General features: G+C 49.7%; 5 protein-coding genes across 22 annotated transcripts in view; 2 read left to right on the top strand and 3 right to left on the bottom strand.

Moving 5' to 3' along the window:
- The window catches only part of MXRA7 (matrix remodeling associated 7), a 38,100-nt gene extending 37,106 nt beyond the window's left edge, over positions 1–994 (bottom strand). For 2 of the 4 annotated variants that reach the window (XR_009209982.1, XM_032176842.2), the window contains exon 1: positions 573–994. Coding sequence is in view for 3 of the 4 variants with exons in the window: in XM_032176842.2 (XP_032032733.1) it covers positions 573–914 (342 nt within the window). In the remaining variant the exon portion in view is untranslated. The remainder of the gene's footprint in view (positions 1–572) is intronic. The other 2 variants (XM_032176843.2, XM_032176844.2) reach the window with 1 other exon arrangement.
- A 1,670-nt stretch (positions 995–2,664) lies between these two features.
- On the bottom strand, positions 2,665–16,751 carry JMJD6 (jumonji domain containing 6, arginine demethylase and lysine hydroxylase). Of its 4 annotated transcripts, none has more exons than XM_032176832.2 (7): positions 16,317–16,751; positions 15,442–15,830; positions 13,755–14,041; positions 11,771–11,906; positions 10,356–10,494; positions 8,713–8,840; positions 2,665–6,676 (listed from the first exon to the last, which is right to left on the bottom strand). In XM_032176832.2, the coding sequence occupies exons 1-7, from the start codon at positions 16,443–16,445 to the stop codon at positions 6,640–6,642; spliced, it is 1,245 nt and encodes a 414-aa protein (XP_032032723.1). In that variant the 5' UTR covers positions 16,446–16,751; the 3' UTR covers positions 2,665–6,639. The 4 variants fall into 4 exon arrangements, 3 of the variants coding, with proteins under 3 accessions (XP_032032723.1, XP_058285012.1, XP_058285013.1); XR_009210117.1 differs by lacking the exon at positions 2,665–6,676 and adding an exon at positions 11,236–11,329 and having other exon boundaries at positions 8,722–8,840; XM_058429029.1 differs by lacking the exon at positions 2,665–6,676 and having other exon boundaries at positions 8,427–8,840; positions 16,317–16,750.
- On the top strand, positions 16,040–24,145 carry METTL23 (methyltransferase 23, arginine). Of its 6 annotated transcripts, none has more exons than XM_058429031.1 (5): positions 16,040–16,056; positions 20,265–20,369; positions 23,255–23,492; positions 23,570–23,654; positions 23,786–24,145. In XM_058429031.1, the coding sequence occupies exons 2-5, from the start codon at positions 20,286–20,288 to the stop codon at positions 23,949–23,951; spliced, it is 573 nt and encodes a 190-aa protein (XP_058285014.1). In that variant the 5' UTR covers positions 16,040–16,056; positions 20,265–20,285; the 3' UTR covers positions 23,952–24,145. The 6 variants fall into 6 exon arrangements, with proteins under 6 accessions (XP_058285014.1, XP_032032727.1, XP_032032729.1 ...); XM_032176836.3 differs by lacking the exon at positions 16,040–16,056 and adding an exon at positions 16,799–17,138; XM_032176837.2 differs by lacking the exon at positions 16,040–16,056 and adding an exon at positions 17,129–17,173.
- On the bottom strand, positions 23,752–27,441 carry SRSF2 (serine and arginine rich splicing factor 2). 4 transcript variants are annotated; one of them, XR_004252177.2, is made up of 5 exons: positions 27,080–27,441; positions 26,431–26,741; positions 26,048–26,151; positions 25,327–25,428; positions 23,752–24,828 (listed from the first exon to the last, which is right to left on the bottom strand). XR_004252177.2 is itself a non-coding variant. In XM_032176835.2 (3 exons), exons 1-2 carry the CDS (start codon positions 27,439–27,441, stop codon positions 26,438–26,440), a joined length of 666 nt encoding a protein of 221 aa, XP_032032726.1. In that variant the 3' UTR covers positions 23,752–25,428; positions 26,431–26,437. The 4 variants fall into 4 exon arrangements, 1 of the variants encoding a protein (XP_032032726.1); XR_004252174.2 differs by having other exon boundaries at positions 23,752–25,428; XR_004252175.2 differs by lacking the exon at positions 26,048–26,151.
- Positions 27,232–27,802, top strand: part of MFSD11 (major facilitator superfamily domain containing 11) — a 132,203-nt gene continuing 131,632 nt past the window's right edge. Inside the window, exon 1 of one of the 4 annotated variants that reach the window (XM_058429028.1) lies at positions 27,232–27,372. The gene's annotated coding sequence lies outside the window, so the exon portion shown is untranslated. The remainder of the gene's footprint in view (positions 27,373–27,802) is intronic. The other 3 variants (XM_058429026.1, XM_058429022.1, XM_058429025.1) reach the window with 3 other exon arrangements.

Genomic DNA, 27,802 nt, shown 5'->3' with positions numbered 1-27,802 from the left:
CTGGGATGGGGTGCCTTTTCTTTCAGTCCCAGCCTACGGGCTTCACAAAACACCGCAGCACTGACTCTGAAATCTGGACTTCAAATTGGCTGAAAAAGAAAAGCCAGCTTTCCTTCCTCGCCCCCCGAAAGTACTACTTTTTAAACATCAAGATAACTCTCATGGCAGGCCTTGAAATAAGCCACAGGCGCGTGGATTTGGGAACCGGTGGGCGGGAGGGGTCAGAGGTGGGTGTGGAGCAAAATTCCAAGCCCTGGTCGCGAGGCCTGGGAGCCGGCAGCTGCGGAGCACGCCCTGGGCTGGGAGAGGCCGAGGGGAGGGGAGAGCAAAACACCTCCAAACAAACTCCTTCGGGCTCGCCCCTCGCCACACTTTCTGGGGGAATGCGGCGAGTTTGCGGGGCTGCGGCTTAGCATGGCGGGACCTGCATTTCCTGCGGGCCGCGGGTTCTGCGCTTCCCGGGGGCAGCCTGGGCTGGAGGCCGCGGCCCCGCTCCCTGGCTCGGCGGGGAACGGCAGCGGCGGCCGCAGCCCCGGGGGTGGGGAGGGGGCCGCGGGGGCCCCGATGCGTACCTGCCTCGCCTCCGCCGCCTGCTCCTCCGCCTCCGCTGGCGCCGCCGCGGGATCCCCTGGCCCTTCGGGCTCCCCCGGTCCCGCAGGCTCCCCGGGCTCCCCCAGCCCCGCGGGCTCTCCAGGTTCCTCCGGCCCCGCGGGCGCGGCCGCCGGCTCGGGGGCGCAGGGGCGGGACGGAGCCGGGGCCCCGGTGGCCTCGGCCGGGGGCGCGGGTTCCGGGGGCGCGCGGGCAGGCTCCGGGCTCGCGGCCGCCCCACGCCGCACCAGCAGCCAGGCGAGCAGAAGGGCTAGCGCGGTGGCCAGCGCAGGCAGCGCGGCCAGTAGCTCGGCCGGCGCCTCCATCGCGCCGCGGCCGCCGAGTGCCGGCCAGCTGGGACCCCGAGGGAGCCCGCCGCGCCCCGTCGCCGCGCCCCGCCCCGGGGCGGAGCCCCCGTCGCCACGCCCCGCCCCCGGCCCCCGGGGGGTGACGCACAGGCTGCGGGCGGGGGTGTTGAGGGGGCAGAGCCCTGACCACCTGGGAGGCACAGGAGGGCCAACCCCTGCCCGGCCTGGGCAGCCTTGACGCTTTGGGGCACAATTTAGCTCAGGTTCCATTTGAAATAGTGTATGAGGTGCCCTTAGGTTGTCATCTTTGGCCTTGGTAGGGCAGTTCATCTAAGAGCATTTTGGAAATCTAAGTGCTAGTTGGGGAACGCAGAGACAAGCAAACCCAGGAAGCTTCATGGAAACGGCAGCCTGGATTGGCTTGTAAAGCAATCATAAAGCCGGATTACGTTCAGCCACTGCCGTTTTTATAGGCATGTCAGGAGTTGCTTTTAATCCTTACGGTTGCCTTAATGCACTTTCACAGAGGACATCTGCAGATCCCGGCCGGTGAATGCTCCCCTCGGAGCTGAGGCCAGCAGCCTTCAACACGGGCCTCCCTGTAACAGTAACATGGCTCTCCCGCCCCTAGACCTGAAATTCGGCTGCAGGTCCTTGGTCAACGCTATTCCTTTTACCAGACTTTCTTCTTTGCACAATTCCAGAATTGGAGGGTGGGAGGGTGCAATGAAGGAAATGAAGGCTATTGTTTTTGTTTCTCCAGATCCTCCCAGGCCTCTGTTGCTGAACAGTGGATTTTGAGATAAATACGTTGTAACCAAAACCATATTTTCCTACCACTCCCCACCCACTCTTCAGTTATTTTAAATAAACACAGGACGGGCATGTAAGGTATCATGCCAAACATAAGGCCTAATGTTAAAAAAAAACACGGTTCCAGTTTTTGCTGAGGATGCATTTAATGCTTTTTTGGGAAAAATTACAGTGCCTGAGCTGATCTGTGATATAAACCAAGATATTAGATGGAGTGCTTCTTTTTAAATGAAGATATACAAACAAGACCCCCCAGCAACAGGGAGAGCAGAATTCTGCTGCACTGCATGATATTAAGAGGGCCATGCATTTCCTTTTAGCGGTGGTTGATGAAAAGAGCCCCCAAACTATAAAATGTGAAATAGGCTTTATCTACGGGTGATTAGCTTTTAACCACTGTGGAAGTTTCAGCCAGTGTATGGTCCTATTTTTTTCTTATTTTTTGAGATGGAATCTTATTTCTGTTGCCCAGGCTGGAGTGCAGTGGCACGATCTCGGCTCACTGCAACCTCCGCCTCCTGGGTTCAAGCGATACTCCTGCCTCAGCCTCCTGAGTAGCTGGGATTACAGGTGCCCACCACCACGCCCGGCTAATTTTTTTCTGTTTTTAGTAGACAGGGTTTCACCATGTTGGCCAGACTGGTCTTGAACTCCTGACCTCAGGCAATCTGCCCGCCTCAGCCTCCTCCCAAAGTGCTGGGATTACAGGCGTGAGCCTCCGCGCCCAGCCAACCTTTTTTTTTTTTTTAAAGAGACAGGGTCTTTCTTTTCTTTCTTTTTTTTTTAGAGACGGGGTCTCACTATGTTGCCCAGGCTGGAGTGCAGTGGCTATTCACAGGCATGATCATAGCTTTCTGCAGCCTCAAAATCCTGGGCTCAAGTGAACCTCCTGCCTCAGCCTCTTGGGCAGCTGGAATTACAGGTGTGCATCAATGCTCCTGGCCCAGGGCCTTAATTCTGTGCTCCATCCCATTGTTTTAAAGTGTAAATACATTTTTTAAAAGTCTGGTTCTGCTGACAAAGTACATTCTGTTGACTTTCAAATGAGTAAGAAAGAAAATAAGGACAAAACAATGCCAAAAACACAACTCCAAATCATGTTGCTTTATTTAAAATGATGAACAAGTTTCACCTAAGTGAAAGTTAAAAATACCAACCCAATGGCAGATCCATAGGCTTTCATGGCAGACCCCATGGCTAGATGGACGCAGAACTAGGAGACTGCTCAGTGTTCTGACAACTCCAGGAGGCACGGGTGTGCAGAAGACAGTCCCAGTTCTTCTGTAGCATCCAGTCACTTTGGAGACAGCTGGCCAGGGCTAGCTCTCCTCCCAGGAGGTTCACTGGGGCTTAGATGACATTTGTGTTTTTTTTAAAGACAGAGTCTTGGTCTGTTGCCCAGGCTGGAGTGGCTTGATCTCAGCTCACTGCAACCTCTGCCTCCTGGGTTCAAGTGATTCTCCTGCCTCAGTTGACCGAGTAGCTGGGACTACAGGCACGTGCCACCACACCCGGCTAATTTTTGTATTTTTAGTAGAGACGGGGTTTCACCATGTTGGCCAGGCTGGTCTTGGACTCCTGACCTCAAGTGATCCACCCGCCATGGCCTCCCAAAGTGCTGGGATTACGGGGGTGAGCTATGGCGCCTGGCCGAAATTTCTGAACAATGAGACAAAGTTGAGAGCCACCGCCTGGGGGTGCAAGTTCATCTAGTTTTGCTGTACAGGATGTCACATCTTGACACAAGCTAGTGGGGGGGGGGGGGGGGGAGTGTGGAAGAAGCCGCCAGACTCCACTTCAAATCTACCAGCAATACCAGTACACACATCAAAAACAACTCACTCACGGAAATACTACAGACAATCTAAAGAACCTGCAGCGGGGGCATCCTTATACGCCTACCTCCTACACAGCATTTTTTACATTTACTGCAAAAATTTTGTTCCATCCTATACTCTTGTCTAAAGTCCTAAATCCAAGGCTGAGTCTCTAGTAAGCTTATAAAGCACCTGCACCAGCAACCTTCCCACAGATCCTTAGTTTTGCTACTTTACGAAGAAGCCGTTACTACCTTCAGTATACATTGGTGTTAATTACGCTTTCATGTAGATCCGGTACACCTGCATTTAAGAAGGTCTGCACTTCCTTCTACCTGCCCTCACCAGCGGCCTTGTGAACAGCTGCACATTCACTGTCCATTAAGCTTGTGGAGCTTGTCAGGGACCTGGGCTTGTCACCATATCTCCAGCACCTCAAGAGCAGTGCCTGGCCCTCAAACATCTATTGAACGCTTGAATTATTAAGACATGGACATGCAAGAATACAGCAAAATGTGAATGTCCCTCTTTTCAGTGGCTCTCCCCTCAAGGATGTCACCCTAAACATCCCAGTGCCACTAACGGCAGAGGCGCGTGTGTGCAGCATGGATTCTTCCAGCTGATGGTGAAGCCTCATCCCCAAAGACCCAGGATCTTCCTGATGTTCTAGGTCCCCAACTCTTGTCTCTCCCACTCTGGTCCTTCCATCAGAAGTTAATAGTCCAAGATCCCTTCTTCCAGGACCCAGCTCTTTGGTTTTAAGATCTACTGTCATCTTGGAGAATCATCCCTGAAAATAATCTAACATTATCTCCTTCACTTTACTGTTGTTGGCACCATTCAGTGGAGTAGCTCATGCCAGATGGGAAGAAGAGTTAACTTCCGAACAAGTGGTCTCTGGGTACCCACTCTTCCTAGTCTACCTTGGCCACCCGCCACCACTCCATTCGTTTCTCACACACGGTTTCCCCACCTTGCCCCTGCTGTGCTTACATAACGGAGAGCCTGGCTAGCCCACAGCGACAGTAAGGGGGGTTGGGGAATAGCGCTGCTGAATCCCTGGCCTGGCAGGAATAAACAAAGCATGTCCCAGGAGCACATAATCTGTACTATCCAGACACTGTACTACCCAGACCTGACTTGGGCCTATCACATACGTTATTCCCCTCATATCTGGAATACTGTTAACAAACAGGAATCACTTTTAGCAGCTGGAGAAGGAAAACTGGGTGGCTAATCTTTATTTTCTAGATTATTATTTTTTTGACAGATGGGATCTCACTATGTTGCCCAGATTGGTCTTGAACTCCTGGACTCAAGAAATCCTCCTGCCTCAGCTTCCCAAAGTGCTGGGATAACAGGTGTGAGCGACTGCACCTGGCCTTGGTGGCTAATTTTTAAAATTCAAAATTTCTGCTCCCCTATCCAGACCACTGGCAACATGTCCTACCACGCCCCCTGGTGGCAAAGAGCCTTTTTGGGCTGCTTTTTATTTTAAACTGAAGTTTAGAGGAGCCGTTGATAGAAAATTGAAAGGAAGGTAAGGAAAAAGGGCAAAGTGTGGCAGCACAGGAGCGATGCTGGGAAAAAGAAAAAAGCTTTTTGTAGATGGCAAGAAAAGTCTTTTTAAAAAGCAGGAGAAGCAACACCACTCAGGTATTACTACCAAGAGATTATACATTCAGAGTTTGACTTTACTCACACCCAAACACATCCTGTGCCCACCACGGAACCAAGGGAGCTGTGGGCGTGGGGGTGAGGAGGGAGAGCCGCCCCCATGGCAGGCAGGCAGCACAGTTCTACCTACCCAGCCACATACTGGCGTTGGCATTTTAGGATGCAGAAAATTGAACTAAGACAAAAATAGAGAACCAGCCTCCTACGGTAAAGCCACATGACCCAAGGTCAGGGAATGACAGTCTGTTAATAACAGTGAGCGGAGACCTGTATTTTCCTGGTTACACCTGTTTCTAGTGGATATTTTGAGAGGCAACAGCACACAATTCTAATGCATCCACACACAGCCCTCCCTGCCTGTGGACACCGCAGTGAGAGCTCCTTCCCACCTGCCTGCCAATGCCTCCAACGCTCCAGCCCAGGCAGTGCTTCCAAGTGGGCACCATGGCCTTGACAACCCCTCTTATTTTAGTTGAATTTAGGGACAAATTAAGGCAAGCAGGTGAATCAAGAGGGCAAGAGATGGCATCTGCTGGTCAATCCCCAAAAAGTCATCCAGTTAGTTATTTAGAAGTATCAACAGATTGCAAAGACTAGAGGTGCCATCTCTGAATTTACTCCCCGTGTGTAACACAAATCACTCACTTAACGTCTGTAGGTCAAACAAATGGGGAACGCTAATCTCAGAGTACCTCGCAAAGTGAGCGCTTCTTAGGGATCCCGTGGTGGGGAAGAATGCAGCCTATTCATACTTTAAGTTCTGTGGTAGGAGCACATTGCACACCGTTCCCACTCTATGCAAACAAAAAACCCCAATGTATCACCACCCCCCCCAAAAAAATACACTGTACAAAAACACCCCTGAAATTTCACAGTCTCTATGATGATGGAGAAAAAGATAAGGAATCCTAAGACAGACTGAGCAGTGGGTGATGGTGCTGGGTCACTGCCACTGAATGCATTTGTGGGCTGACGGTGACATACCGGAAGGAGGGCGGACTCCAAGTCCTTCAGACACATAATTGGCTCACAAAGTCCACTCACCACTCTGTCTCTGTGGTACACAGCTGGCTCTGTGGAAGCTCCTTACCGACATCCGTGAGGTAACAGACACAAGACATTACAAGGATCACACCCCGCCAGCCTTGTGGTTGACCGGCTCGGTTTTCAATGAGACGGCACAGAACCTTCTTACCCAACATCCCATTAGCTTCAGTGTTTCACTGAGCTGGCCGAGCTGTTAAACTTCTTGATAATCTATCCTTAGGAAGCAGTAAAAACAGCATTTGACTGAAGATAGGAGCTTGGACCAGGGAAGGAATATCCAAATTCAAAGAAGACAGAGGAGAAGGTAGGAGCAGAAGACGCGAGAACTGAGTTGGGTGGCTGCCAAAAGCTTACGCTGAAAGCACCTCAGGGAGAGTCTCTTTATCTGCTCAGGGGTGAGCCCGGCCTCCACAAGTGTCCCTAATCCTGCCAAGGAAAGTACAACTGCCTGTAATCAGCACGTAGACAGCATGCTGGGCACAAAGCTGGAAGGCAACGTTAAAAGCAGGACCCCCGGGACCCCATGTGGAAGTCATGGCAGGGCTTTCTCCAGAGTTTTCTTACAAATTACAAAGTCCCAGATCAAGTGCAGATATAAATTTATAAATCTACAATAATAGAAACAATTTAAAAAGGCAAGAAGAGTCTAAATATGGCTGTGAAAGGACATCTAGGGTTGAGAAATGCACATTCCAGTTTGATACATTCACTTGAATAAGTCACTTGAATTTCCCCATAGAATTTCAGCTAAACCACAGAGAATGGAGACTACACGATAGGAGGGATCGTGGGTCCTGCACTTCCCCAATGCATTTAAGAAAGACTGAGCTGCTGGGAGACAGAACGTAACAGGAATGTCACCTTTAGCAGTCAAGGGCTTCAGACATTCAAAATCCTATGAATGTCAGTATTAAAACATATATATATATTTTAAAGACAGGGTATCACTATATTCTCCAAGCTGGTCTTGAACTCCTGAGCTCAAGCGATCCTCCTGCCTTGGCCTCCCAAAGTGCTGGGATTACAGGCTTGAGCTACGATGCCCAGCTTCAACTTCAGTATTTTACTATCTTCCAACAACCTGTCTTAACACTTCAACCAGCACATCAAACAAAGACCTGTGGCATTTAAAGACCCTAGACAAATGCAGAGAGTGAACAAATTCCATTATGAGCCTGTTACATGCCCAGGTGCTTGCAAATACATGTTTAAATTTTAACTTATTTAGGTCCAATCTTGTACTTGGAGACGTGATTAAGTTTTTATAAAAGCTGGGTGAGGTGGCTCATGCTTGTTGTAATAATCCTACTGCTTTGGGAGGCTGAGGTCGGGGGATCACTTGAGGCAAGGAGTTCAAGACCAGCCTGGGCAACACAGAGAGACTTTGTCAATACTAAAAATAATAATAATAAAAATTAGCTGGCCAGGCATGGTGGCCCACGTCTGTAATCCCAGCACTTTGGGAGGCTGAGGTGGGCGGATCACAAGGTCAGAAGTTTGAGACCAGCCTAGCCAACATGGTGAAACCCTGTCTCTACTAAAAATAAAAAAAATTAGCTGGGTGTGGTGGCACATGCCTGTAATCCCAGCTACTCGGGAGGCTGAGGCAGGAGAATTGCTTGAACCTGGGAGGTAGAGGTTGCAATAAGCCGAGATCGCATCACTGCACTCCAGCCTGGACAACAGAGCGAGACTCTGTCTCAAAAAAAAAAAATAATAAAAAAATTAGCTGGGCATGGTGGGGTGAATCTGTAGTCCCAGCTACTTGGGAGGCTGAGGCAGGAGGATCACCTGAGTTTTGAAGGTTGAGGCTGCAGTGAGCCATGATCACGCCACTGCACTCCAGCATGGGCAAGAGCGAGACCCTGTCTCAAAAAAAAAAAAAAAAAAAAAACCAAAAAAACAAAGATTTGATAAATCAGAATTCTCTGCTGCTGTCTGATTTGGCTGAGCACTCAAGCAGCAATGGCAAACTGGGAGAAAAAGCAAGAGGCCATGCCTCAGGTTCTGCAGAAGATGCTGGGTGGCTTTTCCAATGGCTCTCCCTACGCTGCTGGGACGACGACTCCGCGGTCAAGGATGCACAGCAGGAGTCACTGCTTTCCCCCAAGACCACCATGAGGAGAAGAGCAATAAGGGAATGTTCTGGTATTCTCAAAGGAAAACATTTCCAAGATAGAAAATGGATTCAATTTTTATTAAATAATGTAAAGGCTTTTCTTGGCACCATTCACATTCTCTTGCCTTTCTGAGTAAAACAAGCCGCGTTTATCTGCATCGGTAGCAGAGGGAAAGCTACTGAAGCAAACGCTAAGTGAATGGGCTCCCGTGCCGAGGGCGTCCTCATTCTTGGGCTCTGTCAGGCCTCCCCTTGTCTGCAGGACTGGACAGGCCACCCTCCCCAGGCCCTGCCCTCGCTGCGAGCATGTCCTTCCATACAGACAACAGCCTTGCTGGGTCACCTGGAGGAGCTGCGCTCTTTGCTGACACAGTCGTCCTGGGAGGTGGTGTCCCCGTTTCCCACCATGCTGCATGTCCTCCTCTTCTTCCTGCGGTGCACTGTCCCATCGCCCTCGGATCCAGACTCGCACTGGACACAGGAGGAGAGAAAACAAGGAGTCAACCTGGATGCAACCCACTTCTTCATTAAACAAACCTCTGACCTCAGGAGACACCACAGATATCGGTCACTTTCTCCCAGATGCAAAGCAGTCATTACGGCAGCTCCACAATGCAGCCTTCATGGCCACCTCCTTGGATGCTCCTGGCTCCCTAAGAATTTCAAACTTCCCTCAGAGGCCAAGTATCCTCCACTGTTCTCTTAACGGTGCGGTTATTTGTCTGAATACGATACCCACTGTAAAATTCTTTTAGTCAGAATTCGGAAAGTACATTATGAGATTTCACTCTACCAATAGAGCTTGATGCATGAAAGAAGTAGGTACAGCACTGAACATTCCCAGAGCCCGTTCCCCACCTGAAGAGAAAAGACTCAATCAGTAGACTGTGTGAACAGACAGAATTTTTTTTTTTTTTTTGAGACAAAGTCTTACTCTGTTGCCCAGGCTGGAGTGCAGTGGTATGATCTTGGCTCACTGTAGTCTTCGCCTCCTGGGTTCAAGCGATTCTCCCGCCTCAGCCTCCTGAGTAGCTGGGATTACAGGTGTGCACCACCACGCCCAACTAATTTTTGTATTTTTAGTAGACACTGGATTTCATCATGTTGGCCTAGCTGGTCTTGACCTCCTGACCTCAAGTAATCTACCCACTTTGGCCTCCCAAAGTGTTGGGGGTAACAGGTGTGAGCCACTGCACCAGGCTGAGATAGAAGTTTCATCTGTTAAAGGTGCAGGGCCCTCTCACCCAGTATTACTGTCAGCTTCAAGTTTAAGGTTACTGGATTTGCTGAATTTCCAGGCTTACAATTCACCATCCATGAGGGAAATTCTTCATATGAGCTTTGAGGTCAGAAGGATGAGTTTGAAATCTGACACTGCTGCTTCATCTTGAGCCATTTACTTCACTAAATCCCCAAATACCCCTGATACCTCGAGGCTATTTTAACAACTCTTAGCCAGGCGCCGTGGCTCATGCCTGTAATCCCAGCACTTTCGGAGGCTGAGGCGGGTGGATCACCTGACATCAAGAGTTCGAGACCAGCCTGGCCAACATAGTGAAGCCCTACTAAAGTATATAGAGTTTATAGTATCTACTAAAAATACAAAAAACTAGCTGGGTGTGGTGGCATGAGCCTGTAATCCCAGCTACCAGGGAGGCTGCGGCAGGAGAATCGCTTGAACTTGGGAGGCAGAGCTTACAGTAAGCTGAGATCGCGCCATTGCACTCCAGCCTGGGCAACAAGAGCAAACTCAGTCTCCAAACAAACAAACAAACAAAAAAAACAATTCATGCACATGAGCGAAGCTGTAAAATGGGCAAGATACACCACTCAGCAGGAATGGTGACAACTGTGTAACCCTTAGAACAAGGTGGAAAAACTTTCATATCCTTCTCCTGGATAGGAGGAGGAAGAGTCACACCTGGTTATGACTGAGTTGCATGAGCCTTGGAGGCTCCAGGAGCCAGCCAGAGGGCAAGGCCTCACCTCTGAGTCGGAGTCTGACGAACTGGAGCTGGAGGAGCTGGAAGAGTCACTGGAGCTGTCGGAAGCTATCCCTGTGGACTCCTGAAGGTCAACCGAGTCTGCCAGGACTGCCAACTCGGGGTGCTCTTGCTTCAAGATCCTGAGAGGCAAGAAGTGGTGTTCTCAGTGCACTGACAGCCATACCCACTCATAAGGACTCACTCAGAAACACCTGGGAATGCCAGGTGTGTCCGTTCAGAATGGGTACTGTATAATGGTGAGGACAAAACCCCAGGCTGGGAACAAGAGAAACCCAATACGGTGCCCATGTTTTTCTGCAAGGAAAACTATACTAACTACACACAATTTACTACCACCTGCACAAATGAGCCAGCCATGCCACCAATACACGAGGCAAAATTTTCCTTAAGTTAGTCTTAGTTTTATTCCCTTAGGAGAAAAAGTTCCTCTTCCTAGTTTTATTTCCTGAACCTTTCCCAGCTGATTTTTAAAAAATCTTTCCTTTCCACAGCACAGCACATAATGATCAGAGTTGCATTGGTTAGATTCTATTTCTGAGAGTAGAAACAATTAGATTTGTAAGAAATACGAGGTGTCAAATAACAGAGATGGTCCCCCCTCACTGGGAGCGTAAAACTGAACTGAAGAGCAGCAGCCCTCCCCTTCAGAAACCTCATCTGGCATCCACTGTAACCAGTGATAAAAGACTTGTTGTATAATAAGGCCTGCAGTGTGACCAAATCGCAGCACGCAGTGGCCTACGGGGCGGGGTAAGTGGGCCTCAGATGCCCAAGAGTCCAGGGAGAACAGAAGCCACCACCCTTACTGGCCCTCTCAGCAGGGAGGCTGAGTATGGAACAAGCCAGAATCCCTCTCTTACCCCGAGAGCTGGTCCCTCCAGGTCAGGGTTGGGACACAGTGGCACGGGGTGGCTGTGGGTGGCTTGCACTGCCGCTGCCCGTGCTGTATCTGTTCTGTGGATAAACAGAGGAGCTAAGTCTCCAGGGCAGTCACCTCACTCACAAGAACTGAAGGTATTAAGTTCAAATGGGAATAATGCTTCTAGGTAAGAAAAAGAAACAACCCAAATAAAACCCAAATAAAATGATTTTAGCTAGCGCTAGCTTTGGAAAACCAAACACAAAACAAAACGAGAAACAATCCCAATTATGACGTCTTGACTGAGTGGCTTGGATTCAACATGCAGAGTCTCACCCTGCCACCTCGAGGCTGGCAAACACCCTGAGGACTCGCCCTGACCTTGGCCCCTCTCTCCTCTACCCAGAGGGTTGGCAACCCCAGCTTTGCCCAGGCCGGTCTACGATCAGCACACGGCATCGCGGCAGTGGACTAGCCAATTTAACTCTGGGGTCGAAATTGAAACCAAGCAGAAATAAGAAAAAAATGACTCTCACCTATACCATTTCCTTGATAACTTTGGTCTCCCTCTTACCGTCTTGTGCCATACCACAGGGAAGTTGGTGCTGCTGGCAAAATTTTGGGTGATGGCGATAGTGGTGTCGAGATTGAGGACAACATGCCACCAGCCTCCTGAAATCCAACAAATAAACAGTTAAACAAGGTTTGATCCTATACCTAATTACTGTATAACACACACAGCAGAAATTGGGAAGTCCTATCCATAAGGGAGAGCCTACAGAGACATGATACAGGGTAGTAAACGTTCCTTCTGATCCAGGGATTGCAAACAACTTGTTTGTGTAAATCAAGTTTTATCGGAGCACAGCCATGTCCACCTGGTGACGGATTGTCTAGGGCTGCTTTCCAGCTACAAGGACAGAGTTGAGCAGTTGTGACAGTCTGGCTTACTTAAAATATTTACTCCCCGGCCCTTTATAGAAAAAGTTTGTTTCCTCCTGTTAATCCAAAGCTGTGACCAAGAGTGCAAAAGCATCAAGTTCTTCAGCCTCTAGGAAGAGGACACCTACTTTAAATACGCTTACTTTCCTTCACTTAGCAAAGTGCAGTTGTCTGGTGTGGGATTTCCTCACTCAACCCGGACAGTGCTATACTGCATCAAAAACTCAATTTAGGCTGGGCTTGGTGGTTCACACCTATAATCCCAGCACTTTGGCAGGCTGAGGCAGGAGGCTTGTTTGAACCAAGGAGGCCAGCCTGGGTAACAGTGAGACCTCCAACTCAATTTACAGAATTAAACTCTGGCCGGTGGTGGTGGCTCACGCCTGTAATCCTAGCACTTTGGGAGGCCGAGACGGGTGGGTTGCCTGAGCTGAAGAGTTCAAGACCAGCCTGGGCAACACGATGAAACACCATCTCCACTAAAATACAAAAAATTAGCTGGGTGTGGCGGCATGCGCCTGTATTCCCAGCTACTTGGGAGGCTGAGACAAGAGAATCGCTTGAACCTGGGAGGCGGAGGTGGTAGTGGGCTGAGATTGTGCCATTGTGCTCCGGCCTGGGTGACAAAGAGAGACTCGGTCTCAAAAAAAAAAAGAATTAAACCCCAATTTACAGAAACACAAACAAGCCGCTACACATATACAAAGACAATAGGTAACTACTGCAGACAAAGAAAAGTTGTATCTTTACATACAATTTTTTTTTTTTTTTTTGAAATGGAGTTTTGCTCTGTCACCCAGGCTGGAGTGCAGTGACACAATCTCAGCTCACTGCAGCCTCCTTTTCTGGGTTCAAGTGGTTCTCCTGCCTCAGCCTCCTGAGTAGCTGGGATTACAAGCGCCCACCACCACGCCTGATTAATTTTTGTATTATTAGTAGAGACAGGGTTTCACCATGTTGGCCAGGCTGATCTTGAACTCCTGACCTCAAGTGATCCACCCACTTCGGCCTCCCAAAGTGCTGATATTACAGGTGTGAGCTACCGCACTTGGCCTACACACAGTTTATCAGGTTTTATAGCCGTATAAAATGTGAACAAGAGCTCTCAAAGTATGTGACGCTATAGCTACGTTACTGTCAGAGGTAAGTACCAGTTCATTTACCAGGCAGCATCCAAAGGATTTTTTGGACTCACTCTCTAACAGTTCTGCTCCAAAATGACAAAATATTGAAATCAAAGAATGTACTTTCTTTTTTTTTTTTTTGAGCTGGAGTCTCGCTCTGTTGCCCGGGCTGGAGTGCAGTGGCACGATCTCGGCTCACTGCAACCTCCACCTCCTGGGGTCACATCATTCTCCTGCCTCAGCCTCCCGAGTAGCTGGGACTACAGGCGACCACCACCACGCCCGGATAATTTTTTTGTATTTTTAGTAGAAATGGGGTTTCATCGTGTTAGCCAGGATGGTCTCGATCTCCTGACCTCGTGATCCGCCCGCCTCGGCCTCCCAAAGTGCTGGGATTACAGGCGTGAACCACTGTGCCTGGCAAAGAATGTACTTTCTTCCAGTTCATCTATACCTGGTACAAAGACAGTCTCTCCTGGTTTTTGTAAGATTTCCAGGGGTTTGAATTCAGGTGGCCAGGTTGGAAGCTGTGTCCGGGGATAAATAACATTAAACCAGGTAATAGCTTCGTCTTGCTGGTTCCCTCCTTCTTCTCGGGTCACCTTGATGAGTTCCCTGGGAGTGCTAGTAGGAAACAGGCACCAGCGCTTGTGGCCCTGAACTAAGGCATTCCAGGCACTGGTTCCCAGAGGGTCGATGTGAATCCCAGTTCCAGAGCGTGGTGGCCCCATCACAAACCACCTACAGAATGGAGATATCCAAGATGTGAAGTGTAATTTAGTTACACGCATACCACACAAAACAATAAGTTTTTAGTTTTTCTTTTTTTTTTTTTGAGAATCTTGCTCTGTCACCCAGGCTGGAATGCAGTGGCGTGATCTTGGCTGACAGCAACCTGTGCTTCCCCAGGTTCATGTGATTCTCCTGCCTTAGCCTCCTGAATAGCTGGGATTACAGACACACGCCACCACGCCTGGCTAATTTTTGTACTTTTAGTAGAGACGGGGTTTCACTATGTTGCCTAGGCTGGTCTTGAACTCCTGGCCTCAAGTGATCACCTGCCTCGGCCCCCCAAAGTGCTGGAATAACAGGCTTGAGCCACCGCACCTGGCCAGGTTTTAATTTTATATGATATATCATCTTTATTTCAGAGATTATATAAATTCTGGTACACAGAAACACTGAGTGCATTGTTCATGGACTGATTCCTAACAAAATAAGAAAAATCAGCTAGGGCGGTAGCTCACGCCTGTAATCCCAGCACTTTGGGAGGCCGAGGTGGGTGCATCACCTGAGGTCAGGGGTTCGAGACCAGCCTGACCAATATGGTGAAACCCCATCTCTATTAAAAATACAAAAATTAGCCGGGTGTGATGGTGGGCACCTGTAATCCCAGCTACTCAGGAGGCTGAGACAGGAGGATTGCTTGAACCCGGGAGGCAGAGGCTGCAGTGAGCCGGGATTGTGCCACTGCACTCCAGCCTGGGTGACAGAGAGAGACTCCATCTCAATAAAGAAAAAAAAAATCACTAATGTGGTTTATTGCTGGACTTTATTAAAACTTCCCTTAGAGATCAGTGGTTCAACTTTAGCTGCACATTCAAGTCACCTGAAGAGCTTTCAGAAATTCTGATGCCCAGGCATCACCCGAATTAAATCAGTCTCCCCAGCAGGGCCCAGGCAGGCCTCAGGAGCCCCCTAAGTGAGTTCAATGTACAGCCGAGGGAATACTCACTGTTTCGAAAAAAGATTACCAACTGAACTCAGCAAGCAAATGCTGTTGTAGATAAGATTTTAACCGCAGGCTGGGCGCGGTGGCTCACACCTGCAATCACAGCACTTTGGGAGGCCGAGGCAGGCAGATCACCTGAAGTCGGGAGCTCGAGACCAGCCTGACCAACATGGTGAAACCTCGTCTCTACTAAAAATACAAAATTAGCTGGGCGTGGTGGCGCATGCCTGTAATCCCAGTTAGGAGGCTGAGGCAGGAGAATCGCTTGAACTCGGGAGATGGAGGTTGCCGTTAGCCGAGATCGCACCACTGCACTGCAGCCTGGGCAACAGGAGTGAAGCTCCGTCTCAAAAAAAAAAAAAAGAAAGAAAGGAAAGGATTTTAACCACTTAGCTGCAGAATACTTTACCTGTAAGGGGGCCTGCGCTTCTCCCCAGCATACTGGAAAAGGTCATCAGTGAAAAACTTGGGCACCTTGTAGTCTTCCAAAAGTTTCCTTCTTTTAGGGTGTTCACCATAGCTGCTGTCAAAGATGTAAAGGGGACTGTCATCTCGAGTGCTCTCCATGTACTCGATGTAGTATTTCATCTTCATCTTCACTGAGTAGCCATCGTTATCCTCACCACACTTGAACTTCTGGTTCCGATATTTCCTTTTTAGGCGCTCCAGAGTCCATTTTTCCTGCGCAGACCAGCCCTCTTGGGCATTCAACAAAACCACGGGCTTGTAAGGTCTTTCATACCGCTCCACAAATTCTTCCACAGACAGCTGTAAAGCATCTGCCCTTTCCACGTTATCCTGAGGGAATTAAAAAAGACCTGTCCAGTTAAAAAAAAAAAGTCCAGTGGCAGATAAGGGTGTCCCCAAGGCCAACTGGTAACAGCAAACCGAAGGAAGTTGACTCTCGTCTGGCTCCTCGGGGTGGGGGGAGGGCGCGTGCGTGAGGCCACGTAGTTCCTAGAGCCACCCCCCATGAGCCTTGACAGCCAGGTCCCCTAGGGGACCCGCCGCCCAAAGGAGTCAGGTACGACCGGCCTTCTAGTTGAGAGCGCCACAGGCGTGGGACTCTTATCGTCCGCCGGAGCAGACGGGCGGCCACAGCATGGGAGGAAGCAGGCCCGCCCCGGAATCCGCGCCTGGGGGACCCCAAACTCCGCGGGGTGCGGGTGAGCCTCTATGAGGTCCCGGGCGCTCGGGGCGAGGGCAGCCCCGGGCCCAGAGAAAAGTGCGCAGCGGCTGGAGGTGCCGATGCCCGGCCTGGCCACCCCCGCCCGACCCGCTCACCGCCACGGCCGCCGGGCTCAGCGAGAAGCTCTCGTAGTAGTTGTGCCGGGTCCAATCCAGCGAGTCCTTGAGCTCCGGCCGCGCACTCCGCTTGGCCTCGCGGATGCGCTTCTTGCTCTTGTGGTTCATTCTGCGGGGTCGCCAGCTGGTTCCACTACGATCTCGGCGCAGCCCGCTTCCTGACACTAACGTAACCCTCCCCGGCCTGGGCGGCGGCGACGGCGGCACCCAAACGCCCTTCGCTCCGTCCCGGCGCCTTTAAAGTCGCCTTCCAGAAAATTCACTCCCCAGCCACCTCCCGAGCCTCGGGTTGGGCAAGCGGTCGCCGTCTTTCCCGCCCCCACGCCTCTCGCGGTCTTCCATTGGCTTCGGCTCTCCTGGGGTCCGCCTTCACACACGGCGGGCCTCCGCCATGTTGGGAAGGTCACGTCGGCAGCGTCACCGCCCCGCCCCGCCCCTCCCGCGCTGCCGCTGTGCCCATCACTTCCGGTCGCACCAGCCGCCAGTTGCCAGTCCTGCGCGTCTAAGTCTCTTTCGCCTTGTTCCGGGCTTTCTTCGCTCGCAGCGCGGCAGGGTTCTCACCAGAGCCGGGCTTTCCCCTTCTTGCCGTCAGGTGCTACAGCCACGTGGCCCGGGGCTTTCCGCTCGCGCAGTCTGGCAGCCCGGAGCCTTACGCGGGCCCCCGCCCGCCCGGGGCCCAACGACGCCCCACTGGGCGAGCACGATTTCCGCGGACAGGGGGTCCGGGCCCAGCGCTTTCGATTCTCGGAGGAGCCGGGCCCGGGGGCCGACGGCGCCGTCCTGGAGGTCCACGTCCCGCAGGTGCGTGCAGCAGCACCCGCCGGGAGGCGCCTGAGGTCAGGAGCGGTTCTCGGCTGACTCGGCTGGGGTCTTGAGGGACCGGGGGTGCGGACGCTCGGCTGCGCAGCTTTCTGCTTTAGGTTGGCCCCCGGAGCAAAAACGTCGGATAGAAGCCCTTCGGTGCATTAAATGTCTCTCAATAAGAATTTTGGAGACCCTGCCAAGAAGTGACCCTGGGTCACTATGTTGGTCAGGCTGGTCTCGAACTGTAAGCTTAAGTGATCCTGCTGCCTCGGCCTCCCAAAGTGCTAGGATTACAGGCATGAGCCACTGCGCCGGGTCGGCTTTCTCCACATCGAATTTTTCCTGCCAGGAAAGTGACATTCTTTTTTTTTTTTTTTGAGACGGAGTCTCGCTCTGTCGCCCAGGCTGGAGTGCAGTGGCGCAATCTCGGCTCACTGCAAGCTCCGCCTCCCGGGTCCACGCCATTCTCCTGCCTCAGCCTCTCCGAGTAGCTGGGACTACAGGCGCCCGCCACCACGCCCGGCTAATTTTTTAATTTTTTTGTATTTTTAGTAGAGACGGGGTTTCACCGTGGTCTCGATCTCCCGACCTCGTGATCCGCCCGCCTCGGCTTCCCAAAGTACTGGGATTACAAGCGTGAGCCACCACGCCCGGCCAAGTGACATTCTTGACTGACCTCTAATGCTTCTTTTGATCTTGTCCAAGGGTTTCTTGATTCATCCTTACCTCTCACTTTTGTGTGAGTTTTGGGACCAGGGTTTCCAGTTTCATTTGGTGCCCAAAGTGTTTCTTGGGTTGGACCTCGCTTCTTCCTCTAAGCTCACAGCTACCACAAAACTCTCAATAATAATTCTTTTTCTTTTCTTTTTTTTGAGACACTGTCTCGCTCTGGCACCCAGGCTGGAGCGCAGTGGCGCGATCACAGCTCACTGCAACCTCCAACTCCCGGATTCAAGTGATCCTCCCGCCTGCCTAAGTGCTGGGATTACAGGAGTGAGCCACCATGCCCTGCCTGTCTTCGGTTTTTCAAAGCACTTTCACATTGTCCCATGCTAAAGAAACAGCTTAAGAGAAGTTAAATGGGAGGCGGAGGCGGGAGGATCGCTTGGGACTAGGAGTTCAAGACCATCGTGGGCAATATAGTGATACTACGTCTCTAAAAAATAGAAAAATTAGTCAGGCATCGTGGCTTGTGCCTGTAGCCCCAGCTACTCCGGAGGCTGAGGTGGGAGGATTGATTGAGCCCAAGAAGTCGAGGCTGCTGTGAGCTATGATCAGGCCACTGCACACAGGCATGAGCAACAGAGCAAGACCTTGTCAAAAAGAAAAAAAAAAAAAAGACTGGAGTGAAGGCTATATCTGATTGTTTCCAAACAGCTTCACTTTTTTTTTTATTTTGACCCGGACGCTCGCTCTATTGTGCAGGCTGGAGTGCAGTGGTGGACTCACTGCAACCTCAATCTCCATGCTCAAGTTATCCTCCCACCTCAGCCTTTCAAGTAACTTGAGATTACAGGCATCGGCCACCACGCCCAATCTGGCTTCACGGATTTTTTTTTTTTTTGGAGATGGAGTCTCCCTTTGTCGCCCAGGCTGGAGTGCAGTGGCACGATCTCAGCTCATTGCAACCTCCGCCTCCCGGGTTCAAGTGATTCTCCTGCCTCAGCCTCCCAAGCAGCTGGGATTACAGGCGCCCACCACTATGCCTGGCTAATTTTTGTATTTTTAGTAGAGACCGGGTTTTGCCATGTTGGCCAAGCTGGTCTTGAACTCCTGCCCTCAGGTGATGCACCCGCCTCGGCCTCCCAAAGTGCTGGGATTACAGGCGTGAGCCACCGCGCCCGGCTGGCTTCACGTTTAAAGACACTTGAATTTTTTCCTAAATGTAGGGGATGATGATATTGCCTGTGAGAATAGAAGCCTCTTTCCTTTTTTTTTTTTTTTTTTGAGGCGGAGTCTCGCTCTGTCGCCCAGGCTGGAGTGCAGTGGCGCCATCTCGGCTCACTGCAAGCTCCGCCTCCCAGGTTCACGCCATTCTCCTGCCTCAGCCTCACGAGTAGCTGGGACTACAGGCGCCCGCTACCACGCCCGGCTAATTTTTTTGTATTTTTAGTAGAGACGGGGTTTCACCGCGTTAGCCAGGATGGTCTCGATCTCCTGAGCTCATGATCCACCCACCTCGGCCTCCCAAAGTGCTGGGATTACAGGCGTGACCCACCGCGCCCGCTCTTTTTTTTTTTTTGAAACGTAGTCTCAGTCTGTTGCCCAGGCTGGAGTGCAGTGGCACAATCTCGGCTCACTGCAACCTCCGCCTCCCATGTTCAAGCGATTTTCCCGCCTCAGCCTCCTGGAGTCGCTGGGATTACAGGCACATGCCACTCCCCCGGCTAATTTTTTTTTTTTTTTTTTTTTTGAGACGGAGTCTTGCTCTGTCGCCCAGGCTGGAGTGCAGTGGCGCAATCTCGGCTCACTGCAAGCTCCGCTTCCCGGGTTCACGCCATTCTCCTGCCTCAGCTGGGACTACAGGCGCCCACCACCACGCCCGGCTAATTTTTTGTATTTTTTTAGTAGAGACGGGGTTTCACCGTGGTCTCGATCTCCTGACCTCGTAATCCGCCCGCCTCGGCCTCCTAAAGTGCTGGGATTACAAGCGTGAGCCACCGCGTCCAGCCTAATTTTTTGTATTTTTAGTAGAGACAGGGGTCTCACCATGTTAGCCAGGCTGGTCTCAAACTCCTGACCTCAGGTGATCCGCCCGCCTCAGCCTCCCAAAGTGCTGGGATTACAGGCGTGAGCCACCGTGCCCGGCCCCTGACTAGAAATATCTTATTTGCTTGCTCGTCGCCCCTCTCTCTACAGTAGGATATGTGCTCAGGGAGAGCTACATCCCCAGTCTAAGAATGATCCCTGATACTGTGACACTAGAAGCACTTGTTGAATAAAGAGTGCTATCAAGAGTTTCTATCACATTGCATTGCAGTTTTATATCCCCAAAGGTCGAGGATTGGTGAACAGGGCTGCCATTTTTGTAATGGATGCCAATGCCTGACAGAAATTGCAGTATAAATGATTCCAACTTCCAGCAGCTAAATTATTTATGGCACACAAAAACATTCTTTTCAGGTCCTGCATCTCCAGTATGGAATGTATGTTTGGCCCTGTGCTGTGGTCCTGGCCCAGTACCTTTGGTTTCACAGAAGATCTCTGCCAGGCAAGGCCATCTTAGAGGTACACATGCCCCTGAAGTTTCCAGAGTTCTGGGTTATGTTCAGATGTGTTAAGTTTACATGTGTATATTGCTTGTTTTTAGCTTTTGTTAAATATTTTTAAATCAGGGGTAATTTAGCTAGTTTGTAAGGTCTGTGAGCTAAGAATGTTGTTTTGTTTTTGTCTTAAGGTACAGAGATTATCCTGGAACTTTTTTTCATTTAAAAAGTGGTTTTTCGGCTGGGCACGGTGGCTCATGCCTGTAATCCCAGCATTTTGGGAGGCCGAGGCGGGTGCATCATTTGAGGTCAGGAGTTCGAGACCACCCTGGCCAACATGGTGAAACCCCGTCTCTACTAAAAATACAAAAATTAGCCAGGCGTGGTGGTGCACGCCTGTAATCCCAGCTACTCGGGAGGCTGAAGCAGGAGAATTGCTTGAACCCTGGAGGCGGAGGTTGCAGTGAGCAAAGATCGCACCATTGCCCTCTGGCCTGGGCAACAGAGCGAGACTCCGTCTCAAAAAAAAAAGGTGTTTTTTTAAAAGAAGATACTGGGTGTGATGGCTCACACCTGTAATCCCAGTACTTTGGAAGGTCGAGGTGGGAAGATGACTTGAGCCCAGGAGTTTGATACTAGCCTGGTCAACATAGTGAGACCCTGTCTCTAAGAAAAAAGAAAAAAATGTGACAGAGATGATAGGTGGACCACAAAGCCTAAAATATTGACTCTCTAGCCCTTTAGTTTGCTGACCGCTATTCTAGATGAAGCCCCTGAACTGCCTTCCATGGCCGTGGCAGTCTTTAAGGCCCTTGTTTTAGGTGTCCCAGCAGTGTCATGCAGGCTTTTTATATTCAGGTTGCCGTAACAAAATACCATAAACTGGGTGACTTATAAATAACAGAAATTTATGTCTGTGGCTGGGCACTGTGGCTCATGCCTGTAATCCCAGCACTTTGGGAGGCCAAGGCGGGCAGATCGCCTGAGGTCAGGGGTTCAAGACCAGCCTGGCCAACATGGTGAAACCCCGTCTCTACTATAAATAGAAAAAATTAGCCAGGCCTGGTGGCACATGCCTGTAGTCCCAGCTATTCGGAGGCTGAGGTAGGAGAATCGCTTGAACCCAGGAGGTGGAGGTTGCAGTGAGCTGAGATCGTGCCAGTGCACTCCAGCCTGGGCAACAGACCGAGACTGCATCTCAAAAAAATAAAAAAAGAAATTTGTCTCTCAGTTCTGGAGGCAGTGAAGTCCCAGGATGAAAGTCCTTACAGGTTCAGTGTCTGGTGAGGGCCAGAATTCTGGTTCAGACAGTGCCCTCTGTATTCTTAAGTGCCTTATAAGTGCATTAAGAAGCAAAAGCAACTCTCCAGGGCCTTTTATAAGGGCACTTATCGTGAGAACTCTGCCTTTATGTAATTGCCTCCCAAGGCCCACATCAGATGGGTAATTAGGATTTGAACATACGAATTTTGGGTGAACACAAACATTCAGACCGTAGTGTAGCCCTTTCTGTTTTTGGAAATGTTGAGATTAGTGTAAAAATGTATCCCATTCTCTTTCTAACCTCACTACCTGGCCTCAGACTGGTGAAGGCTTAGAAAAACCAATTTTATCACATTTGCAGAAATAGACTTTCACACCATACTTAAGACCAAAGGCTAAATAGACAAACCAGAAGCTTAATATTAACATCCCACTCTTAACTTTTACTACACCAAGTAAATGAAATTGGCACACACCTCTGGCCCTAGTTGTAATTGCTAGGCACTCAATAATTCAATCTCTGTGTCCTTTCTTGAACTGGAAAATGGGAAGCTTGTGTTTATGCTAATACTTATGAAGGCATTCCCTGGTATTATTTCTTAGTGTCTGCATGCCACTTTGAAGGCCCAACTGGAAAATCTTTACTAGAAAGCCATGTTGCAGACCTGTTAGGTTTTAGCTACAGAAAAGCAATCAACTACAGAACATGCTAACAGAAGTGAAAATTAGGCTGAGTGCTGTGGCTCATGCCTGTAATCCCAGCACTTTGGGAGACTGAGACTGGCGAATCACTTGAGGTCAGGAGTTCAAGACCGGCCTGGCCAACATGGTGAAACCCAGTCCCTACTAAAAAATACAAAATACTAGCCGAGTGGCTGGGCGCGGTGGCTCACGCCTGTAATCCTAGCACTTTGGGAGGCTGAGACAGGTGGATCACCTGAGGTCGGGAGTTTGAGACCAGCCTGACCAACATGGAGAAACCCCGTCTCTACTAAAGAAATACAAAATTAGCTGGGCTTGGTGGTGCATGCCTGTAATCCCAGCTACTTGGGAGGCTGAGGCAGAATTGCTTGAACCCGGGAGGCGGGGGTTGCAGCAAGCCAAGATTGTACCATTGTACTCCAGCCTGGGCAACAAGAGCCAAACACTCTATCTCAAAGAAACAAACACAAAAAAACCTGGGCTTGGTGGCCAGCTACTCAGGGAGGCTGAGGCAGGAGAATCACTGGAACCTGGGAAGCAGAGGTTGCAGTGAGCTGAGATTGCACCACTGCACTCTAGCCTGGGGAACAGAGCAAGACTCCGTCTCAAAAAAATCAAAACAAAAAAAACTGAAAATCATGGCAGAGGAATCAAACGCCCCAAAACTACTTCTGTGTGCATAGCAATTAACTGCCAGTTACGATACATGGCCCTTTAATACCGAAATTGAAGGTTAAGCTTTTACCCTTTAGCACAGTAGATTCATAAGGAATGTACTTTTGTCATGTTTATAGTGTTCAGTTATGGTACATTTTACACAAAGAAACCCAGACTGACTCTGCTTATTTAGAAATGCAAGAATATAATGAAAAAGTACTAAAATTCCCAATTATTTGCAGTTCCAAGTATAATTGTGAAATGCCATCTTTCATAACTTATTAGATTGGAGCTGGAGTGAGCCTTCCAGGAATTTTGGCTGCCAAATGTGGTGCAGAAGTAATACTGTCAGACAGCTCAGAACTGCCTCACTGTCTGGAAGTCTGTCGGCAAAGCTGCCAAATGAATAACCTGCCACATCTGCAGGTGGTAGGACTAACATGGGGTCATGTATCTTGGGATCTTCTGGCTCTACCACCACAAGATATTATCCTTGCATCTGATGTGTTCTTTGAACCAGAAGGTAAGCTTTTTTAGCTCAATAGTACATTTGGCCAGTGATGCTGTATGAAAGTCTATTCATAAGTCCTTTCTCCTCAGATTTTGAAGACATTTTAGCTACAATGTATTTTTTGATGCACAAGAACCCCAAGGTCCAATTGTGGTCTACTTATCAAGTTAGAAGGCAAGTGTGGATAACCCTTACTTTTGTATGTAACTTAAGCCTTACTCTACCCTACCCATGCAATACATAATATATCTGAAACAAAACAGAAAAGGCATGATTTTAAAAGAACAATTTATTTTTTTTTTAAGTGCTGACTGGTCACTTGAAGCTTTACTCTACAAATGGGATATGAAATGTGTCCATATTCCTCTTGAGTCTTTTGATGCAGACAAAGAAGATATAGCAGAATCTACCCTTCCAGGAAGACATACAGTTGAAATGCTGGTCATTTCCTTTGCAAAGGACAGTCTCTGAATTATACCTACAACCTGTTCTGGGACAATGTCAATACTAATGAGCGACCTGGCACACAAACTATGAGCAGACCACTTCAGCTTGAGAATGCAGTGGGTCTGGAGATGGTCAAGTTTGTTTGCCTTAGATTTTGGTGTCAGCTAAACAACACTTAACTCATATGAAACAAAAATTAAAATACGTATTACAAGTACTTGGATTGTTCCTTAGTCATTAAATAGGATATAAATTAGGTTGAGAAGGGGGTACCACAACCTCAAGAAAAGTGCCACCTTAAAGCACTGCTTTTAGGGGTTTCAACTGGCATTTCCACTTTAACTTAGGAAATGATAGGCACTAAATATTCTACTTCCATACTATGCAGTCAGCCACAATCAGAAAATTGCATAGGTCCTTCAAATAAATGGGGGAAAAAAAAACCAAGACATATTCTGAGAAAAGCTAACACCAAGAAAATGTTTTAATTAAACTACAGAAACAATGGTTATAATACAGAATATTCATAAGCAAAAAGATACACCATGTTATAAGTACTTACAAAGTTACAACCATTTGCTTCCTTAACATTTTCCATGTTAAGTTCTTACATGTAGATATGATCAGATTTACCATTTTTAGGGGGAAGAGAGAAAAAAAGGTGTATTTATCATCAGCTAGATGTGCTCACTGTATGCTCCGTTATTTATATGCAAGGCCCGGGTGACTGGAAGTGCAGTTGTCAGGCATTTTAATAAACTGGACAGCCATTTGTTTCTGCACGACAAGGCATCTTTACACAGGAGCAATCGGGAGAAAACAGGAAACAGCCAAGCACTCTGCACTGCAACACGCCACCTTAACAGCTAACCAGCATTACTCAACTGCTACACAACTGCGCCTAGTGCACAAAAATACATAAGAGAAGAGATTAGAATTGTGTTTGATAAACAATCCTTTCAAAAAATCAAGTCTTTTCACCTGAAAAGTCTTTATACAAATTTGGGTTCAGATTACCATTTAGATCTGAAGGTAAATAACATATACAAATTTACACCAACTTTTGTAGGTTTTTAATTTTAAGGAATGAAGGCAATGCTGAGTCAATCTCTTGACAGCTTTAGGCTGTGTGTAATGGCTGCACACGTTTTCCTTAAAAGTCAGGAGGCCACAAATTAGGTTACCCATCTGTTTAATTTCAAACAAAAAAAGTCAGCACTATATAACAAAATGAAATTTTACCTCAAATATCCAAATCCAATAATGAAATCTGAAGTCGTTCACCTCACTAAATTACAAGAAATTTGAATAACAGCAACAAAATGGCACATAAAATGAAGTTTGCCAACTGAGGCAAAGCTTAAACAAGTAAAAAGTTAGACAAATGTTACAAAATAACCTTTTCAATAGCCAGTTGCTTGTTCCAAGGACTCTTCTTCGATGGACTGAGTATGTGGTCCTTTTTCCCCAAGTTCTCCGTTTACACTGCTTGCCGATACATCTAGGTTTGAAAAGAAATAAGTTCAGCTTACCTTCCATTAAAGTGCACATGGTTTCAGTTTCAGGCATGTACTTATTAAGGCTCTGGTCAAACCAGTAGGGTACAGAAATGTTCCACCCAGCCATGTTTTTAAAAGGCCCAATTAGGAAAATTTCACAAAGGCTACCATCAGCATGTACGTTTGAATTTACGTATTCCTGGCCAAATAACCAAGGTGAAGAAAGGTAAGGGGAAAAAAAAAAAAAAAAAAAAAAAAAAAAAAAGGGCTGTATCCAAACAAAAACAACTCGAAATCAGAGAATTGGTCTATATTTCATTAAGATAAATTGTTTCAAACGAAACATTTGGTAATTGAGAATACTACTTTAATATCTGAGCTACTTAGGGCCCTTTCCTTTTTAAAAAATAGGACCAAACAATTTAAGAGTTAAAGACACACTATCCTTTCCCCACCCAGTGCAATACCTGTAACTTTCTTTTGGGGTTCCAAATGTTCACTGCTGCTTATTGCAATTCTTTTGCCACATCCATTAGAATATGAAGTCCCAGTCAGTACAACAATAGTTGAACTGATCGTTTCTCTAAGAGGATAGTGCATCTTTAACATTTAAAGACAAACCTGCTCCAATACACGCCCACAGAAACTGGTCCCTGGAGGATCAGCCAAATCAGTTAAAATCTGCAATACTGGCCAATATTCTTTTATCAAACAGGAGACCGCAGCTTTAAAGGGGGAAAATGCAGACGTTGGATAAAAACAGCAAGAAATAGTCATTTTCATTAATAGGTCTCAAACAGTTCATGAAACAGCCATTATTATCTAAGCTTCATACACATCCTTTCTGCAGACCCCTCTCTTCAGTTATTACTCCCAAAGGTGAGTAACCTCCGAGCAGCACTCCTAACCACAGGAGTCATTCTTACATTAACACGACTCAAAAAGACCTACCCCAAATCCCATTTATGAATTAGGGTTATGTGCCTCGGATCCCCAGACATTACCATTTTCTTAAGAGGACACCGCTCCTTCCTCTTCAGGAGACTTGGGGGGACTCTTCGATCGCGACCTGGATTTGGATTCCCTCTTGGACACCGGAGGAGGACTCCTGGACCGAGATCGGGACCTGGACCGCGAGCGAGATCTGGACACCGACGAGGACTTGGACTTGGACCTTCGCGCGGATCTGGACTTGGAGGTCGACCGAGATCGAGAGCGAGTGCGGGACCGAGACTTCGAGCGGCTGTAGCGAGATCGGCTGCGAGACCTGGAACGGCTCCGACTCCGGGATCGGCTGCGGCGACGCCGCCTAGGGCTGCAGGCGGGACGAGCAAAGCACAGCGGGGTTAATTCCAGGCAGCGGGGCCCGCCCCGCCCGCGCGCTCCCGCCCCGGCCGCCATTATCTCGCCGCCAGACGCCATTTCCCCAGTCGCGAGGCGGGGTCCTCCGCCCCGCACCGCCCACACCCCGGCCACTCCCGGGTCGCAGACGGCGGAAGCTCGCGGGGCGGCCGGAGGGTCGCGAGGCGCGGCGTGCACCCCCCGCCCCGTCCGGGCCCGCACCACGTGCTCCGCCGCGGACCTTTGTGAACTCGCCCGCGCCCTCCCGCGCGCCCCGCCCCGCCTCCCGCGGTCCCCTCAGCCCCCGTTTACCTGCGGCTCCGGCGTCCGTAGCCACCGCCCCCGTACCTGCGGGGTGGCGGTCCCCGGCGGCTGTGGTGTGAGTCCGGGGGGCGGCCGTAGCGCGCCATTTGCACCCGCAGCTCGCGGCCGTCCAGCACGGCCCCGTCCATGGCATCCATAGCGTCCTCGGCGTCGCGCTTGTCGTGGAAGCGAACGAAGGCGAAGCCGCGGGACTCCTTGGTGTAGCGGTCCCGCGGGATGTACACGTCGCCGACGCGCCCGTACTTCTCGAAGACGCGCCTCAGCGTGTCGGGCGAGGTGCGGTAGGTCAGGTTGTCCACCTTGAGGGAGGTCATACCCTCCACATCGGGAGGGGGGCGGCCGTAGCTCATGGCTCTGAGTGGCGGCCCGGAGCCCCGCGAACTGGCGCCGGCTTCCTCAGCTCCGGGCGGTGCGACGCCGCGCCTCTTAGGCAGTTGCCTTCCGCGTGGGTACACTGGGGAAGGCCTTGGCGGAGTACAGCACAGACGAGCTCCGCAGGCGAGAGCACCTGAGTAACAACTGGGCGGGCAGCCAGCCTCTGCGCCCGTTTATATCGCTCCTTACAAAATGGCGCCCGCGCCACCCGGAAATGAAATCTTCTGATTGGCCCACCGCGCCTCGCTTTGTAACGTCCCTGCCGCGCGCCCCGCCCCTACCCGAAGCGCCTGCGCACAGCCCGGCGGGCGGGCCAAAAAGCGCGGAGTCACGGCT

The sequence above is a fragment of the Hylobates moloch genome, unplaced genomic scaffold, assembly GCF_009828535.3.
Source record: "Hylobates moloch isolate HMO894 unplaced genomic scaffold, HMol_V3 SCAFFOLD_15, whole genome shotgun sequence".
NCBI classification, from domain to species: Eukaryota; Metazoa; Chordata; class Mammalia; order Primates; family Hylobatidae; genus Hylobates; species Hylobates moloch.
This window is presented reverse-complemented; position numbering and strand designations above follow the sequence as displayed.

Excerpts from the sequence above, each read along its gene's own strand:
- JMJD6 (XM_032176832.2), bottom strand. The coding sequence starts at position 16,445 with ATGAACCACAAGAGCAAGAAGCGCATCCGCGAGGCCAAGCGGAGTGCG. Across the intron at positions 15,831-16,316 it reads TGAGCCCGGCGGCCGTGGCG|GATAACGTGGAAAGGGCAGA; the intron begins GTGAGCGGGTCG and ends TAATTCCCTCAG. Across the intron at positions 14,042-15,441 it reads AAGCGCAGGCCCCCTTACAG|GTGGTTTGTGATGGGGCCAC; the intron begins GTAAAGTATTCT and ends TCCATTCTGTAG.
- METTL23 (XM_058429031.1), top strand. The coding sequence starts at position 20,286 with ATGTATGTTTGGCCCTGTGCTGTGGTCCTGGCCCAGTACCTTTGGTTT. Across the intron at positions 20,370-23,254 it reads CAGGCAAGGCCATCTTAGAG|ATTGGAGCTGGAGTGAGCCT; the intron begins GTACACATGCCC and ends ATAACTTATTAG. Across the intron at positions 23,493-23,569 it reads TGTGTTCTTTGAACCAGAAG|ATTTTGAAGACATTTTAGCT; the intron begins GTAAGCTTTTTT and ends CTTTCTCCTCAG.
- SRSF2 (XM_032176835.2), bottom strand. The coding sequence starts at position 27,441 with ATGAGCTACGGCCGCCCCCCTCCCGATGTGGAGGGTATGACCTCCCTC. Across the intron at positions 26,742-27,079 it reads TACGGACGCCGGAGCCGCAG|CCCTAGGCGGCGTCGCCGCA; the intron begins GTAAACGGGGGC and ends TCCCGCCTGCAG.